Genomic DNA, 13,615 nt, shown 5'->3' on the forward strand with positions numbered 1-13,615 from the left:
CTGAGTAGTAGACTGATAACGGTGTCCAAGAGCACTGTTTATTTCATGCTGAGTATATAAAGAGTGTAGAGGGTACATTCTCAACCCATATAGTGTAAGAGTATACTTACAGCAGATCCTTTAGCTCCGGGGATACCATCAGTACCAGGGTTGCCCTAAAGGAAGAGAGTGAAGAGACGAAAACAATGCATCAGTTTAATTATGAGAGATAATCAGTATGAGATAATGCACTTCGGACTGTATCACACGGAGCCTGGGTGTTACGTACAGAGGCGCCAGCGGGACCGGGAGATCCGGGTGTGCCAGCCTCTCCGCGGGGTCCCTGTGCGCCTTCAGTTCCACGGGTACCGGTGGGGCCAGCTTCTCCCTGTAGGATGGAAGCGATACAGAGGACCATTAGGACTGACGTTGCTTCTCCGTGTAACTGTTCTTCAAACTGCCCTCGGTGACGAGGTCAAATGGTATGGCGATTAGAGCTCATTGTCTCCCTGTGATAGACTGACATACAGTAACGGTTCAACGTGACTCTTCTGGGTCCTTGAAGTCTAGTGACTGTGAGAATCTCACCTCGTTGCAGCTTATCATTATTGATCATCTCGTCAGAGTTTATCACCCGTGGTCTAGTGAAATGAAGTGTCTGACCGCCATGATTGGTGGGAATTGAACAGACCCATCCTTTATCACACCAATAGGCTTCAATTTGGTTCATGGCTGACAGGATGCACGGCAGAAAGACATGAAGAATATCAAAATTGTACATACTGTAATTGTAAATAGTACAAACCTTGGAACCAGGAGATCCAGGGAAACCAGGTGCTCCAGCAGGTCCGACAGGCCCCTGTAGGAATCCCAGTTCAAAGGTCAGAGTTCACAAACTCTTGGTTATGTTATCATCGCACAAATACAACATGGACTGGGAGAAACAGACAAAGTGGTCCAAATCCATTTGAAGGTATTTAGAAAATATGCACAATTGTGATTGTGCTGTAAGTAGTGAAGTGTACTATTGATTTCTGCGTTACGGTATCTTGTACAACAATAATAAAAGCTATATGTCTGTGAAACAGTGAGGAACCAATAGGAGGAGCTCATACGTACAGGAGGACCAGCAGGGCCAGGCAAGCCATCATTACCACGGGCACCCTGGGGAGAGAGCAGACACGGGAGACATTATGGTGACGGTAGGTACTGTGAGGTGTTTATGGATGAACCCATTTACACCATTGTGTTTCAATATTCCGTCTTAAAACGCCCAAGGTCGGCTTCACGAGACCACCATTAGGCAGGCTTATCATAATTGTAATTTTGACTGTAATTGATTTTGCTACACAGCCAGATTGAGAAGATCTTTATCGGGTGGCAACGTTAACCAAAGAGAACGTCCCAAACTAGGCTGGGATTGTCTGGTAGGCAAGTGTACAGAGTATGATTGGGTCTGGTTAGGATTGATTGGGATTGGGGACATAAATGGTCGAAACTATATGGCATATTATTCAGGGCTATACTTAGCTTTGGTGTATTACTAGCTTGTATTGTTCAGGAGTATATGGTTAAATCAGAGAATGTTAAAGGTAAATGTCTGTGTTGTTACTCACAGCAGAGCCAGAAGGTCCGGGACGGCCTCTCTCGCCAGGCAGACCACGTGGTCCCTACAGGAGACAAGTGATGAACACTCAGCTTGGTAACATTCAGGTAAAAGTTACAGTTGGCGAATAAAAGCATTATACTCATAATATTCGGGTAATGCACAGGTGTAACGCTCTCTTACCATTGGTCCAGGGGCGCCATTCTCTCCGGGAGCGCCACCCTCACCCTATAGAGAGGAGACAGTCAGTCAGTTAGCCAATCAGACTGCTTCTCAGACAGTCCGTCAGATAGTCAGACAAATAGACACAGAAATAGAAACTCAAAGATTTGATGAATAGAAGATCTAGGCAGAAGTCTTACCTTGGCTCCAGCAGCACCACCTTCTCCCTTAGATCCATCAAGACCAGGATGACCCTACACACACGGACGGACAGACAGCAGTGAGCCACTTCATCAGGACTTATTAGTCCTACATCAGCCCCATTAGACTGATTAATGAACACTAGTTAGCTAATATATTGTGTTGCTAATCATGCTGGACGTGTAACATCATAATATACATGCTGATGGAGTTGTGATTGTTAAATGAAGCACGATGAAGCACCCACTCTGTGTCCTTTGATTCCGGGAAGACCAGGAGTTCCGGGGAATCCACGAGCTCCCTGAAATAAAGAGATAAATGAGGAAATTGGATACTAAAGGATTCTGTGTGGGATTCATCTGTAAAAGGAACTCCTATCTTAAGATATTGAACATTGAATTGATCAGTATATAGTAAGATGTAACAAAGGCAATTGATGATAGAAAACTTAGTCTGTAGTACATTAGAGAACTTTTATCCATGGCATTGTGCTCTGATGTTGTGGACATAGATTTCTGTATTTTTTTCTACTATAGTCTAATCTTTCAGTGTTTACCTGAGGTCCTGCAGGTCCACGTTCACCAGCCTTTCCAGGTTTGCCAGCATCACCCTAGCAATAAAGAAAGGGAGACATTTGAAGATTGAAGATATGATTCAAATCAGGAGTTTATCAACTGAATAGCAAATGTCTTAACGTTTTACATTTTAGATTCGAAATGCCGTCTGGGGTGGGGTGGGGGGGTGGGTGGGGTGTGTGAGTGTGTGGGTGGGTGGGTGGGGAGTTCAGTGTGGGAATGTAAATGGCTAGGAGTTTAGGATTTTCTAAAGGGACATTCAATGAAACAATTGTATTATAAGTTAGAAATGGCAGGTAAGTGCTTTGTGGACCGCTTCGGTGGTGTTGTGTCAAAGAGGATCATGCTTGTGTTTTTTAAACAGTGGGGGAAGAAACAAGGTCCGCTCTTCATGATGGAACGAGGGGCACTGAAGTCTGGCCTGACTAAGTCAATAAGATAATGATAGTTTGGGCAGGTGGCAAGAGCTTTGTTTTCCATAGGAAAATGCTCTCTATTTACATATGAGGAAATTGAAGTAACAAAGCATGTTCAGAGCTCTACATCTGACAGAGCTCGCGCTCTACTTGAGCATGGCTTTGACAACAGAGCTCAGGCCTGAGCCGTGGATCTGGTGCAAGCCTGGCATGGTTCTGTTTTTGTTGCTGAAGATGGCAATACTTACATCACTTCCTGGTTTGCCAGAAGGTCCAGGGGGTCCTTGGGGTCCCAGTGCACCCTGTCATAAGGGCAGAGAGCTTGTTGTCATTGATGTGTAGGCCGAATTGCTGTGACTTAGAACAGACTAGTGCAAGAAGCTACCTCCCCACAGTAAACTAAAATTAAATCAATGCAATTTCGCATTCACTTCATGATTTCAGGGCCTTTCACCTAGTCTTTGAATTCTCACTGCCAACTCTAATGAAAATGTTATGTCGCAGGCAGTCATGTTAAAAAAGGTACCCTGTCTATTCCTGTCTATTTATATCTGACATTCACAGCAGGTAGAGGAAGGGGGCATTTTCCTGTTGCTAGTGGTTTGACTTTAATGACGGGTAATGATGTTGGGGGGACGGAGCTCTGAGGGGGACGGAGCTCCATGTGATCCTCACATGGATAGACATTCCTACCACTTCTAGGGGTCGGGGGTTAGAGGTCGAACTGGGTTGAGTGGGTTTATGAGACACTTTCACAATAAACACTAATTTCTCTATACTTCATGTGGTTAGTACGCAATCATATAGCCCTCAATCGAACACGGCTCCCTAGATAGCTAATACTAGAATGCTCTGGTGCTGCTGCCAAGCTCTACGTATTATATTTATATATTGGCGTTGTGGCACAGAGATGTATGGTGCACCCTGGGATAGTTTTGGATACTCACAGCAGGGCCTGGCTCTCCAGTCTCTCCGGGGTTACCTTGGAAACCTTGTGGGCCCTGGAATTGATTAGAAGGGACATCAAGTCAAAGACATCTTAATAGTCTGCATATTTCTATAGGCGTAGGGTGTCCACATTATGGATCAACATAGTATATTAGGATACAGGTAGACCATCAATGTATCTCGTTTATCCATCCTATACAGAAGGTCAAAGAGTCAAGCACTATTCCACAGCACTGTCCACATTCTCCTTCTGTTGTGATTATTACTAGGGCTTCGAGAGGTGTCCAGCCCACAGTTATGAAGGTGGTGTATACTTACAGGGGCTCCAGAAGGGCCAGGTGAACCACGGGGACCCATAGGGCCCTACAGAGGAAGAGGGAGAGAGATAATGAGAGGAAATGCATAATATTGATAGCAATTCATAGCTCAAAGACTATTGGGGTATTTGCTATTTAGTCATGTCTTAGGGGGGAAAAAACACTTGAATTGTCAGATGTCCCATTGTAATTCAAATAACATGGCCTGTGGGTCTTCTGATGTTGTGCAATAATTAGCTAGAATTGTGGGGTAGAAAGGTTTTAGGCCATGGTTATCTGGTCTTTTGAGAAAAAAGAAGGGAAATAAATAAATACAGTGTATTTCAGTGAGTCGTCCGGTAGCATAATAGACTGTAGGTTGACTCTTATTTGGGAATTGGGAGAGGGTTCATATGCTTCCAAATGCTGTAGGGCGTGTCCATAGATACGTCAATTCATAGTCCATAGATAATATAAATAAAATATGTTTCATGATCATTTCTATGTCTTTGTTACCGACTGTCGTTATAGTATATCAGCACAATCTGTACTACAGTATGTTCCATTCAGTGGTTATTTTCCAGCACAAGATTGCAGTCTGACGTCAATCCTGTCTTCAAGTCTGTAACACAACATGCTACTACCGACCTACATTTACAATATACCATATATCTCTTTAGTTTACCACTATGATTTTATTTGTTTATTTATTTGAGTCTTTTTAACCCCTCTGGATTCTGTTAAGTTCATGTAACGTTACAGTAACATCTCTTGTCCTCTAACCATAGGGCCTTGCATCACTCCCATCTGTGCGCCTCCAGCTTTCTCATCGAATCCACCAGCCATCTGAGCAGCGAAGTTCTGCAGAAACACAACACGGGGTAAAGAGACATTGTTCGTGAGTTGACGGTATCTACAGTAGATGCACAGCCCCCTGGTGTCCACCAAAGCTTTCACAGCCTGTATTTCTGCCATACAGGATATATGACCTCACCAGGGGTCTGAGGAAACAAAACATATGGTGGCACATTTACTTAACGGTTGTCAGAAGGGATCACATTGGTGATATTGACTGTGGTACAGTAGCTTACCAATGTGTCGTCCATTCTTCTCTCTCTATTCTACTAACTAACACATAGATTAACAAATAATGGCTCATGGCTTAGTCTCTTTCACATGCGAATACACTCTTTCGCGTGCGAATATACACACACCCACACTGACATATATCTACACACACCCACACTGATATATAGCTACACACACACACACACACACACACACACACACACACACACACACACACACACACACACACACACACACACACACACACACACACACACATCTATCTGACAATGAGAATATAGCGATACTGTACTGCTAGTGCATCAACAGGGAGTGCTTCTCTGCACCACAAAGACATACACCGAGATTATGTGTGGTAATGACATCCTCTCTCATCTACTCTCCTGTCCTCTCCTCTCTTTTCTACCACTTACCCCGCCAAGACCTGGGGTTCCGTTGGGTCCGGGAGGGCCAGGGTTTCCGGGGTTCCCGGGGGTTCCAGGCTCGCCATCTCTGCCTCTGGGGCCAACATTTCCCTAGGGAAAAGAGAGAGGGAACAAACGGGTTCAATACATAAACAGGTTCAGTGTTATCAGCTTTCATTGGGAAAAGTGAGTGATCGATATTGTTACATGTCTTTGATGGTGTTGTCTGCCTTAGGAGACTGAATGTAATTCTGTTCGCAATCAATCAATCAATCAATCAATCCATTAATCAATCAAGCAACCAATCCATTAATCAATCAACCAACCAATCCACAAATCAGTCCATCACCCAAACAATCAAGCAATTAACCAATCAATCAACTGGAATGCATCAATGAACCTTTCAACTTGCTGCGTAACTAGCCTGGCCAGTGGTAGAATAACTGCAGAGAACGTATTGAGGTGCTTTACGGAGCATGCCACTACTTCGATAAAATCTTATTGTACTATTTATAAATTGGAATATATTGGATTTTCCACAATAAGGTAGTATATCTCTGTATATCTTACTATCGTGGATCTAAATTCAAAGTCTCATACATGATAAACTAGGCAGCAATTGGAGATGTTGAATGGTTAGCCCTTATTTCAGTCCATACCACAGACAGATTCCTAAGCATAACCTACCTGCACAAAGGTGACTGGGATTTACTGTCTTACCTTATCACCCTTAGCGCCAGCTTCTCCACGTGGTCCCTGCTCGCCCGAGGGGCCCTGCACAAACAAACATATTAGGATGAGCAAGATGCTTGACAAACAGAGTACATTATTCCTAAAACAAAAATAGCAAGTAAATATTTGAGAATATGTTTACCATAGGGCCTGCTGGTCCATTCGGTCCTACAACCTGGACAACAGAACAGAAAGAGAGCCTGTTCAGTTCTCAATACTTAGTGGGATGAAAGTAGACTTTTCAGAGCCCTGATGTCTTTGATAAGGTTTCGGGTTGCACTGATTTGAATTGCTAAGATGCTGGGAAAGGACCTTCCTGAAATAGCAGGAAGTCTATTGACAATTTATTTTAGCTGAAAAAACATCTTCCGCTTGTCAGGGTTTGTTCATTTCCCAAGAAGCCTTGCATACCAATGAATAAAAAAAAGTTACTAAATGGATGTAAGACGATTGGTTTCGGTCCATTATATCCTAGGAATGTCGGCTTCCTTCCATGTTTTCACAGCAACAACAAAAATCTGTCTAAAACCACCAGGTTCAAAGCATGGTAGCTAATCACTTATCATCTGGAGGCCTTGGCTCTCTTGGAATCATATGATTCCCCAAAAGAAGAAGAACAAAAATGGCCAAATTAGTAGTCTGTTACACTCCAGAGAGTCAACCCTGATAATGACTTCAAACTGACTTGGATAACTACACTGCATGTATGTGGCTTTTAAGTGAGGCTGTTATAAAAAAACGTGCTATAGTGTTATCATTCTAAGTAGACGTGCCATAGTCTCTTGTTGACTAATGCTTGGCAATGGCATGCGTAGCTATCTAGAAAGGAGCGTCAGTGCCTTCATTGACCAAAAATCCCTATATCACTCTGATTTGATGGACAAACAAGTCTTCTGATCTCTTTCTGAGTGAGCGTGAGCTGTAGTGCATGCATTTGCCTACAGCAGCTCATGATTTACTGTACGCTTGAATAAGACGGAGAAGAAATCAGTACATGAGATAATAAACCCCCTGTGTCCCCTGAATACTAGCACAATTATTTGACAATACAGTAAATCTGAGTGTGCATACTTACATCTGCAATCTCGCCTGGTGCCCCTTTCTGGCCCTAATAGGAAAAAATGAAAGTCAGTGGTTTTAATGAAAGTGTCTGGTCTTAAGTCTGTGGTCCTAATGAAAGTCTGTGGTCCTAATGAAAGTCTGTGGTCCTAATGAAAGTCTGTGGTCCTAATGAAAGTCCGTGGTCCTAATGAAAGTCTGTGGTCCTAATGAAAGTCCGTGGTCCTAATGAAAGTCCGTGGTCCTAATGAAAGTCCGTGGTCCTAATGAAAGTCCGGGGTCCTAATGAAAGTCCGTGGTCCTAATGAAAGTCTGTGGTCCTAATGAAAGTCTGTGGTCCTAATGAAATTCTGTGGTCCTAAATTAAAGTCTGTGGTCCTAAATGAAAGTCTGTGGTCCTAATGAAAGTCTGTGGTCCTAATGAAAGTCTGTGGTCCTAATGAAAGTCTGTGGTCCTAATGAAAGTCTGTGGTCCTAATGAAAGTCTATGGTCCTAATGAAAGTCCGTGGTCCTAATGAAACTTTTTGTAGCCTGAGTGTGTGGATGGTTATACAGAGTGTTTAGATGATCATGTGGATGATAGTCTGATAAGCATTGTCTAAATGACACATGGTTTATCCAACAGAAAATATTATTGTATTTTGCCAAGTTATTGTTATTCGTTCATAACAGCTTTCAGGGTGGCATATCATATCATCGTTTCCCATGGTCTCACCTTAGCACCAAACACCGCCTCTGATGTTGCATATGAGGTGGATGAGGAAGAGAGAGAGAAAACAACATTAAACAGGGTGAACTTGAGACTGCTGATAGCTGTGTGGGGGCCAAACCTCCAGAGTTTGAACACTCCAGATTAACAGGAACACCTGTGGAAACCAATGGAAACCAAAGACTGTACTCCAAGGCCCTGACAACACATCCAGAGTGGGTTTGAGTGTTAGCTGTAGTTCCATGTTGAGGGGATGGTGCCAAAAGCAAGCAAAGCATGGGGGTGGGACAGATGTTTGTATCAAATCCTCTGTGCGTAAAAAATATTTGTCAATATAGCATATTTTGGAGCTAACAACCGAGTTCATTGAATAAATGGCTTTAGCGAGGAGCATATCATGCTATGAAATGGCACATTACATGGTTATTATGACAGATTGAGGATGGATTGTTAGAACCAAAATGTGTATCTCCTCAAAAGTTCAAGTTTAGTGTACTTAACAGAGTAAAACATGACGCATGAAAATCGTTTTTGTTTTTTTAAAGACGCATTTTTCAAAATGCATGAAAATATTACGTCTCGGAATATGTACGCATTGTTCATTCATAAAACATGAACAATGATTCAAATGTGAAATGTGAAAGCAGCTTTGGTTTATTTGTGTTGTTCGGAATGCAAGTATGACTATTCTATGTTCAAAGTGAATATACTGTATCTTTGAATATTGATAGTAATAGTACATTGGCGCTCTATATTATCATATGTTCGCCTCTCTTCTCTTTGCATATGTTATCTGCTGTGTGTTGAGCCTGGGACTACACTCTTAGAAAAAAAAGCTGCTATCTAGAACCTAAAAGGGTTCTTCAGCTGTCCCCATAGGAGAACCCTTTGTAGAACCATTTTTGGTACTAGGTAGAACACGTTTGGTTCCAGGTAGAACCCTTCCCACGAGAGGGTTCTACATAGCACCCAAAAGGGTTCTACCTGGAACCAAAAAGGGTTATCCTATGGGGACAGCCGAATAAACCCTTTTTTCTAAGAGTGTAGGTTGGGTCAAGTCTGGTAAAGTGAAGAACAATAATGACTCCCACATGCGTATGTCACTGGAAATAAGATCACATCTAGACGTGATGGGAGTAATGTGTGACCGGTGATGAAAAAAAAGGCAAAGCAGTCAAAATGGTCACGTTTAGACACTAGTGATGGAGGAAATGAGACTTCAGAACCCCAAAAGTGGGTGGGACTATCATGTCTTGTCAATCATTTGTCTTATTTCACCAATAGGATCACTTTGATGTGGTGGGAAAAAAGCTTCCATTGGACAAAATGACACAGTGATTGACAGCTCAGGATAGCTTCTTAGTCACCCGCCACTAGTTAAAGCAAACTTAGAAGTGTCTTGTTTTCAAGATTGACCCTGGTTGTTTTAAGTGGAAACCAGATGCCACAACTGTAGGATTAAACTCCTCATGAAGTGAACGTCCATAGAGAGAGATTACCCAGAGGATGTTGCAGGTCTTGTCTCCAACCCAAAACAAGCAGGGAAAAAGGTAACACTTTTGAATAGGGAACATCACACCTAGCTACTTACAAATCCCTTTAATACCAATTTATGAGCCACAGAATCTGTCCTGACTCCTGTCCAGACTCATGCCTGCACACCAAAGTCATGAACATAAGCTACTGAGGACCTGTTAAACCCAGTGAACATCTTAACTACCATTTAGTTCCCCATTCAAAAGTGTTGGCATGTTAAAAGGGCACAGTAATTTATTCATGATTGTGTGAATAAATAAATTACAACCAGTGGGGGCGCTGGCGTCCGCAGGGCAGATGGGGCAGCACTCTCTAGGTTGGATGATGGGGTTGGCACACTCTCTGATCTCCTCGCAGATGATCTCATCACACAGCACTGACCCGCTGTCACACACACAGATACGACACGGCTCCGGCTTCCACACATCCTTGTCGTTATAGCGATGGGCATCCTGGATGCAGCTGCCTGCCTCCTCTGTGACCACCGGCAGGAGGTGGTACAGAGGGCATGGGGCATGCAGGGGGCAGAGGCGGGGTGGAGGGTGGATGTGAGAAGTGGCAGGAGAGGGATAAATAGGGATGGGTGGGTGTCAAAGAGGGCATGACAGTGATCATAGTGTATAGGTGCGGGGGAGGAAGCATGAGGGGGGCGCATGTGTAAATGGCAGGGTAGGATGGAGGGCAAGCAGGAAGGTCATTGAGTGCAAGATGGGGTGGAGGAGAGGGAAGGGGGTCGGAGTGAGATGGGTAAAGGTGAGTGGAGGCAGGTGGGAGGAGGGGGGAGAGACAAGTTATCAGCTTAGCATGAGGCCTCATTTACACCTCATGCACAGCACACAGCATCACAGCACTCACACTCATGACTACACCCACAGCTTGGGATAATCAACAGGTTTCACATATAATTTTGTATTTTATTTTATTTAACCTTTATTTATCCAGGTTAGTCTCATTGCAATAAAAGCTATTTTTACAGAGAGACCTGGTCCAACCAAGACAGCAGCAGGGGGGAACAATACTTGAGACAAATGTCAGACATACTGTAAGAACTTACATAGACACACCATAAAAAGTATATACAGTACCAGTCAAAAGTTATTCAAAAGAATACATCAAAACTATGAAATAACACATATGGAATCATGTGGTAAGCAAAAAAGTGTTAAAAAAATCTAAATACATTTTATATTTGAGATTCTTCAAAGTAGCCACCCTTTTTTTTGATGACAATTTTGCAAACTCTTGGCATTCTCTCAACCAGCTTCATGACATAGTCACTTGGAATGCATTTCAATTAACAGGTGTGCCTTGTTACAAGTTAATTTGAGCCAATCAATTGTGTTATTACAAGGGAGGGGTGGTATACAGATTTTACCCTATTTTGTAAAAGACCAAGTCCATATTATGTCAAGAACAGATCAAATAAGTAAAGAGAAACGACAGTCCTTCATTATTTTAAGACATTAAGGTCAGTCAATCCGTAAAACATTTCAAGAACTGAAAGTTTCTTCAAGTGCAGTCGCAAAAACCATCAAAAACCAAACTGGCTCTCATGACGACCGCCACAGGAAAGGAAGACCCAGAGTTACCTCTGCTACAGAGGATACATTCACCAGCACATCACAACATCAACTGTTCAAAGGAGAGTGTGTTAATCAGGCCTTCATGGTCGAATTGCTGCAAAGAAACCACTACTAAAGGACATCAATAATAAGAACAGAATTGCTTGGTTCAAGAAACACGAGCAATGGACATTAGACCGGTGGTAATCTGTCCTTTGGTCTGATGAGTCCAAATTTGAGATTTGTGGTTCCAACCACCGTGTCTTTGTGTGACCCAAAGTAGGTGAACGGATGTTCTCCACATGTGTGGTTCCCACCGTGAAGCATGGAGAAAGAGGTGTGATGGTGTGGGGGTGCTTGCTGGTGACACTGTTGGTGATTTATTTAGAGTTCAAGGCACACTTAACCAGCATGGCTACCACCGCATTCTGCAGCGATACGCAATACTATCTGGTTTGCGCTTAGTGGGACTATCATTTGTTTTTCAACAGGATAATGACCCAACACACCTTCAGGCTGTGTAAGGCCTATTTGACCAAGGAGGATAGTGATGGATTGCTGCAGCAGATGACCTGGCCTCCACAATCACCTGACCATACCCAATTGAGATGGTTTGGGATGAGTTGGACTGCAGAGTGAAGGAAAAGCAACCAACAAGTGCTCAGCATATGTGGGAACTCCTTCAAGACTGATGGAAAAGCATTCCAGGTGAAGCTGGTTGAGAGAATGCCAAGAGTGTGCAAAGCTGTCATCAAGGCAAAGGGTGGATACTTTGAAAAATCTCAAATATATTTTGAATTGTTTAACACTTTTTTGCTTACTGCATGATACCATATGTGTTATTTCGTAGTTTTGATGCCTTCATTATTATTGTATAATGTAGACAATTGTAAAAATAAAGAAAAACCCTTGAATGAGTAGGTGTGTCCAAACCTTTGACTGGTACACTATGTTTTGACGCAGACACAAATACATTTTAAGAATTTTTTCAATTTTTTATCTATCATATGTACAGTTGAAGTCGGAAGTTTACATACACTAGGTTGGAGTCATTAAAACTCGTTTTTCAACCACTCCACAAATTTCTTGTCAACAAACTATAGTTTTGGCAAGTTGGTTAGGACATCTACTTTGTGCATGACACAAGTAATTTTTCCAACAACTGTTTACAGACAGAATATTTAACTTATAATTCACTGTATCACAATTCCAGTGGGTCAGACGTTTAGATACACTAAATTGACTGTGCCTTTAAACAGCTTGGAAAATTCCAGAAAATGATGTCATGGCTTTAGAAGCTTCTGATAGACTAATTGACATAATTTCAGTCAATTGGAGGTGCACCTGTGGATGTATTTCAAGGCCTACCTTCAAACTTAGTGCCTCTTTGCTTGACATCATGGGAAAATCTAAAGAAATCAGCCAAGACCTCAGAAACAAAATTGTAGACCTCCACAAGTCTGGTTCATCCTTGGGAGCAATTTCAAAACGCCTGAAGGTACCACGTTCATCTATACAAACAATAGTACGCAAGTATAAACACCATGGGACCACGCAGCCGTCATACCGCTCAGGAAGAAGACGCGTTCTGTCTCCTAAAGATGAACGTACTTTGGTGCAAAAAGTGCAAATGAATCCCAGAACAACAGCAAAGGACCTTGTGAAGATGCTGAGGGAAACAGGTACAAAAGTATCTATATCCACAGTAAAACGAGTCCTATATCAACATAATCTGAAAGGCCGCTCAGCAAGGAAGAAGCCACTGCGCCAAAACCGCCATAAAAAAAGCCAGACCACGGTTTGCAACTGCACATGTGGACAAAATTTCCTCTGGTCTGATGAATCAAAAATGAAACTGTTTGGCAATAATGACCATCATTATGTTTGGAGGAAAAAGTGGGAGGCTTACAAGCCGAAGAACACCATCCCGACCGTGAAGCACGGGGGTGGCTGCATCATGTTGTGGGCGTGCTTTGCTGCAGGAGGGAATGGTGCACTTCACAAAATAGATGGCATCATGAGGAAGAAAAATGATGTGGATATATTGAAGCAACATCTCAAGACATCAGTCAGGAAGTTAAAGCTTGGTCGCAAATGGGTCTTCCAAATGGACAATGACCCCATGCATGCTTCCAAAGTTGTGGCAAAATGGCTTAAGGACAACAAAGTCAAGGTATTGGAGTGGCCATCACAAAGCCCTGACCTCAATCCTATAGAAAATTTGTGGGCAGAACTGAAAAAGCAAACCTGACTCAGTTACACCAGCTCTGTCAGGAGGAATGGGCATAAATTCACCAAACTTATTGTGGGAAGCTAGTGGAAGGCTACCCAAAACGTTTG

General features: G+C 42.8%; 1 protein-coding gene across 2 annotated transcripts in view; it reads right to left on the reverse strand.

The window, feature by feature from the left end:
- The window catches only part of LOC139557098 (collagen alpha-1(II) chain-like), a 29,922-nt gene that overhangs the window by 12,984 nt on the left and 3,323 nt on the right, over positions 1 to 13,615 (reverse strand). Inside the window, exons 2-20 of one of the 2 annotated variants that reach the window (XM_071371465.1) lie at positions 9,982 to 10,188; positions 8,184 to 8,203; positions 7,484 to 7,516; positions 6,551 to 6,583; positions 6,397 to 6,450; positions 5,686 to 5,787; positions 4,967 to 5,044; positions 4,206 to 4,250; positions 3,887 to 3,940; positions 3,188 to 3,241; positions 2,505 to 2,558; positions 2,196 to 2,249; positions 1,948 to 2,001; positions 1,769 to 1,813; positions 1,596 to 1,649; positions 1,099 to 1,143; positions 785 to 838; positions 269 to 367; positions 111 to 155 (exon numbers count right to left, since the gene is read on the reverse strand). In XM_071371465.1, coding sequence (XP_071227566.1) covers positions 111 to 155; positions 269 to 367; positions 785 to 838; positions 1,099 to 1,143; positions 1,596 to 1,649; positions 1,769 to 1,813; positions 1,948 to 2,001; positions 2,196 to 2,249; positions 2,505 to 2,558; positions 3,188 to 3,241; positions 3,887 to 3,940; positions 4,206 to 4,250; positions 4,967 to 5,044; positions 5,686 to 5,787; positions 6,397 to 6,450; positions 6,551 to 6,583; positions 7,484 to 7,516; positions 8,184 to 8,203; positions 9,982 to 10,188 — 1,184 coding nt within the window. The remainder of the gene's footprint in view (positions 1 to 110; positions 156 to 268; positions 368 to 784; positions 839 to 1,098; positions 1,144 to 1,595; positions 1,650 to 1,768; positions 1,814 to 1,947; positions 2,002 to 2,195; positions 2,250 to 2,504; positions 2,559 to 3,187; positions 3,242 to 3,886; positions 3,941 to 4,205; positions 4,251 to 4,966; positions 5,045 to 5,685; positions 5,788 to 6,396; positions 6,451 to 6,550; positions 6,584 to 7,483; positions 7,517 to 8,183; positions 8,204 to 9,981; positions 10,189 to 13,615) is intronic. The other variant, XM_071371466.1, reaches the window with a different exon arrangement.

The sequence above is a fragment of the Salvelinus alpinus genome, chromosome 28 (assembly GCF_045679555.1).
Source record: "Salvelinus alpinus chromosome 28, SLU_Salpinus.1, whole genome shotgun sequence".
NCBI lineage: Eukaryota > Metazoa > Chordata > Actinopteri > Salmoniformes > Salmonidae > Salvelinus > Salvelinus alpinus.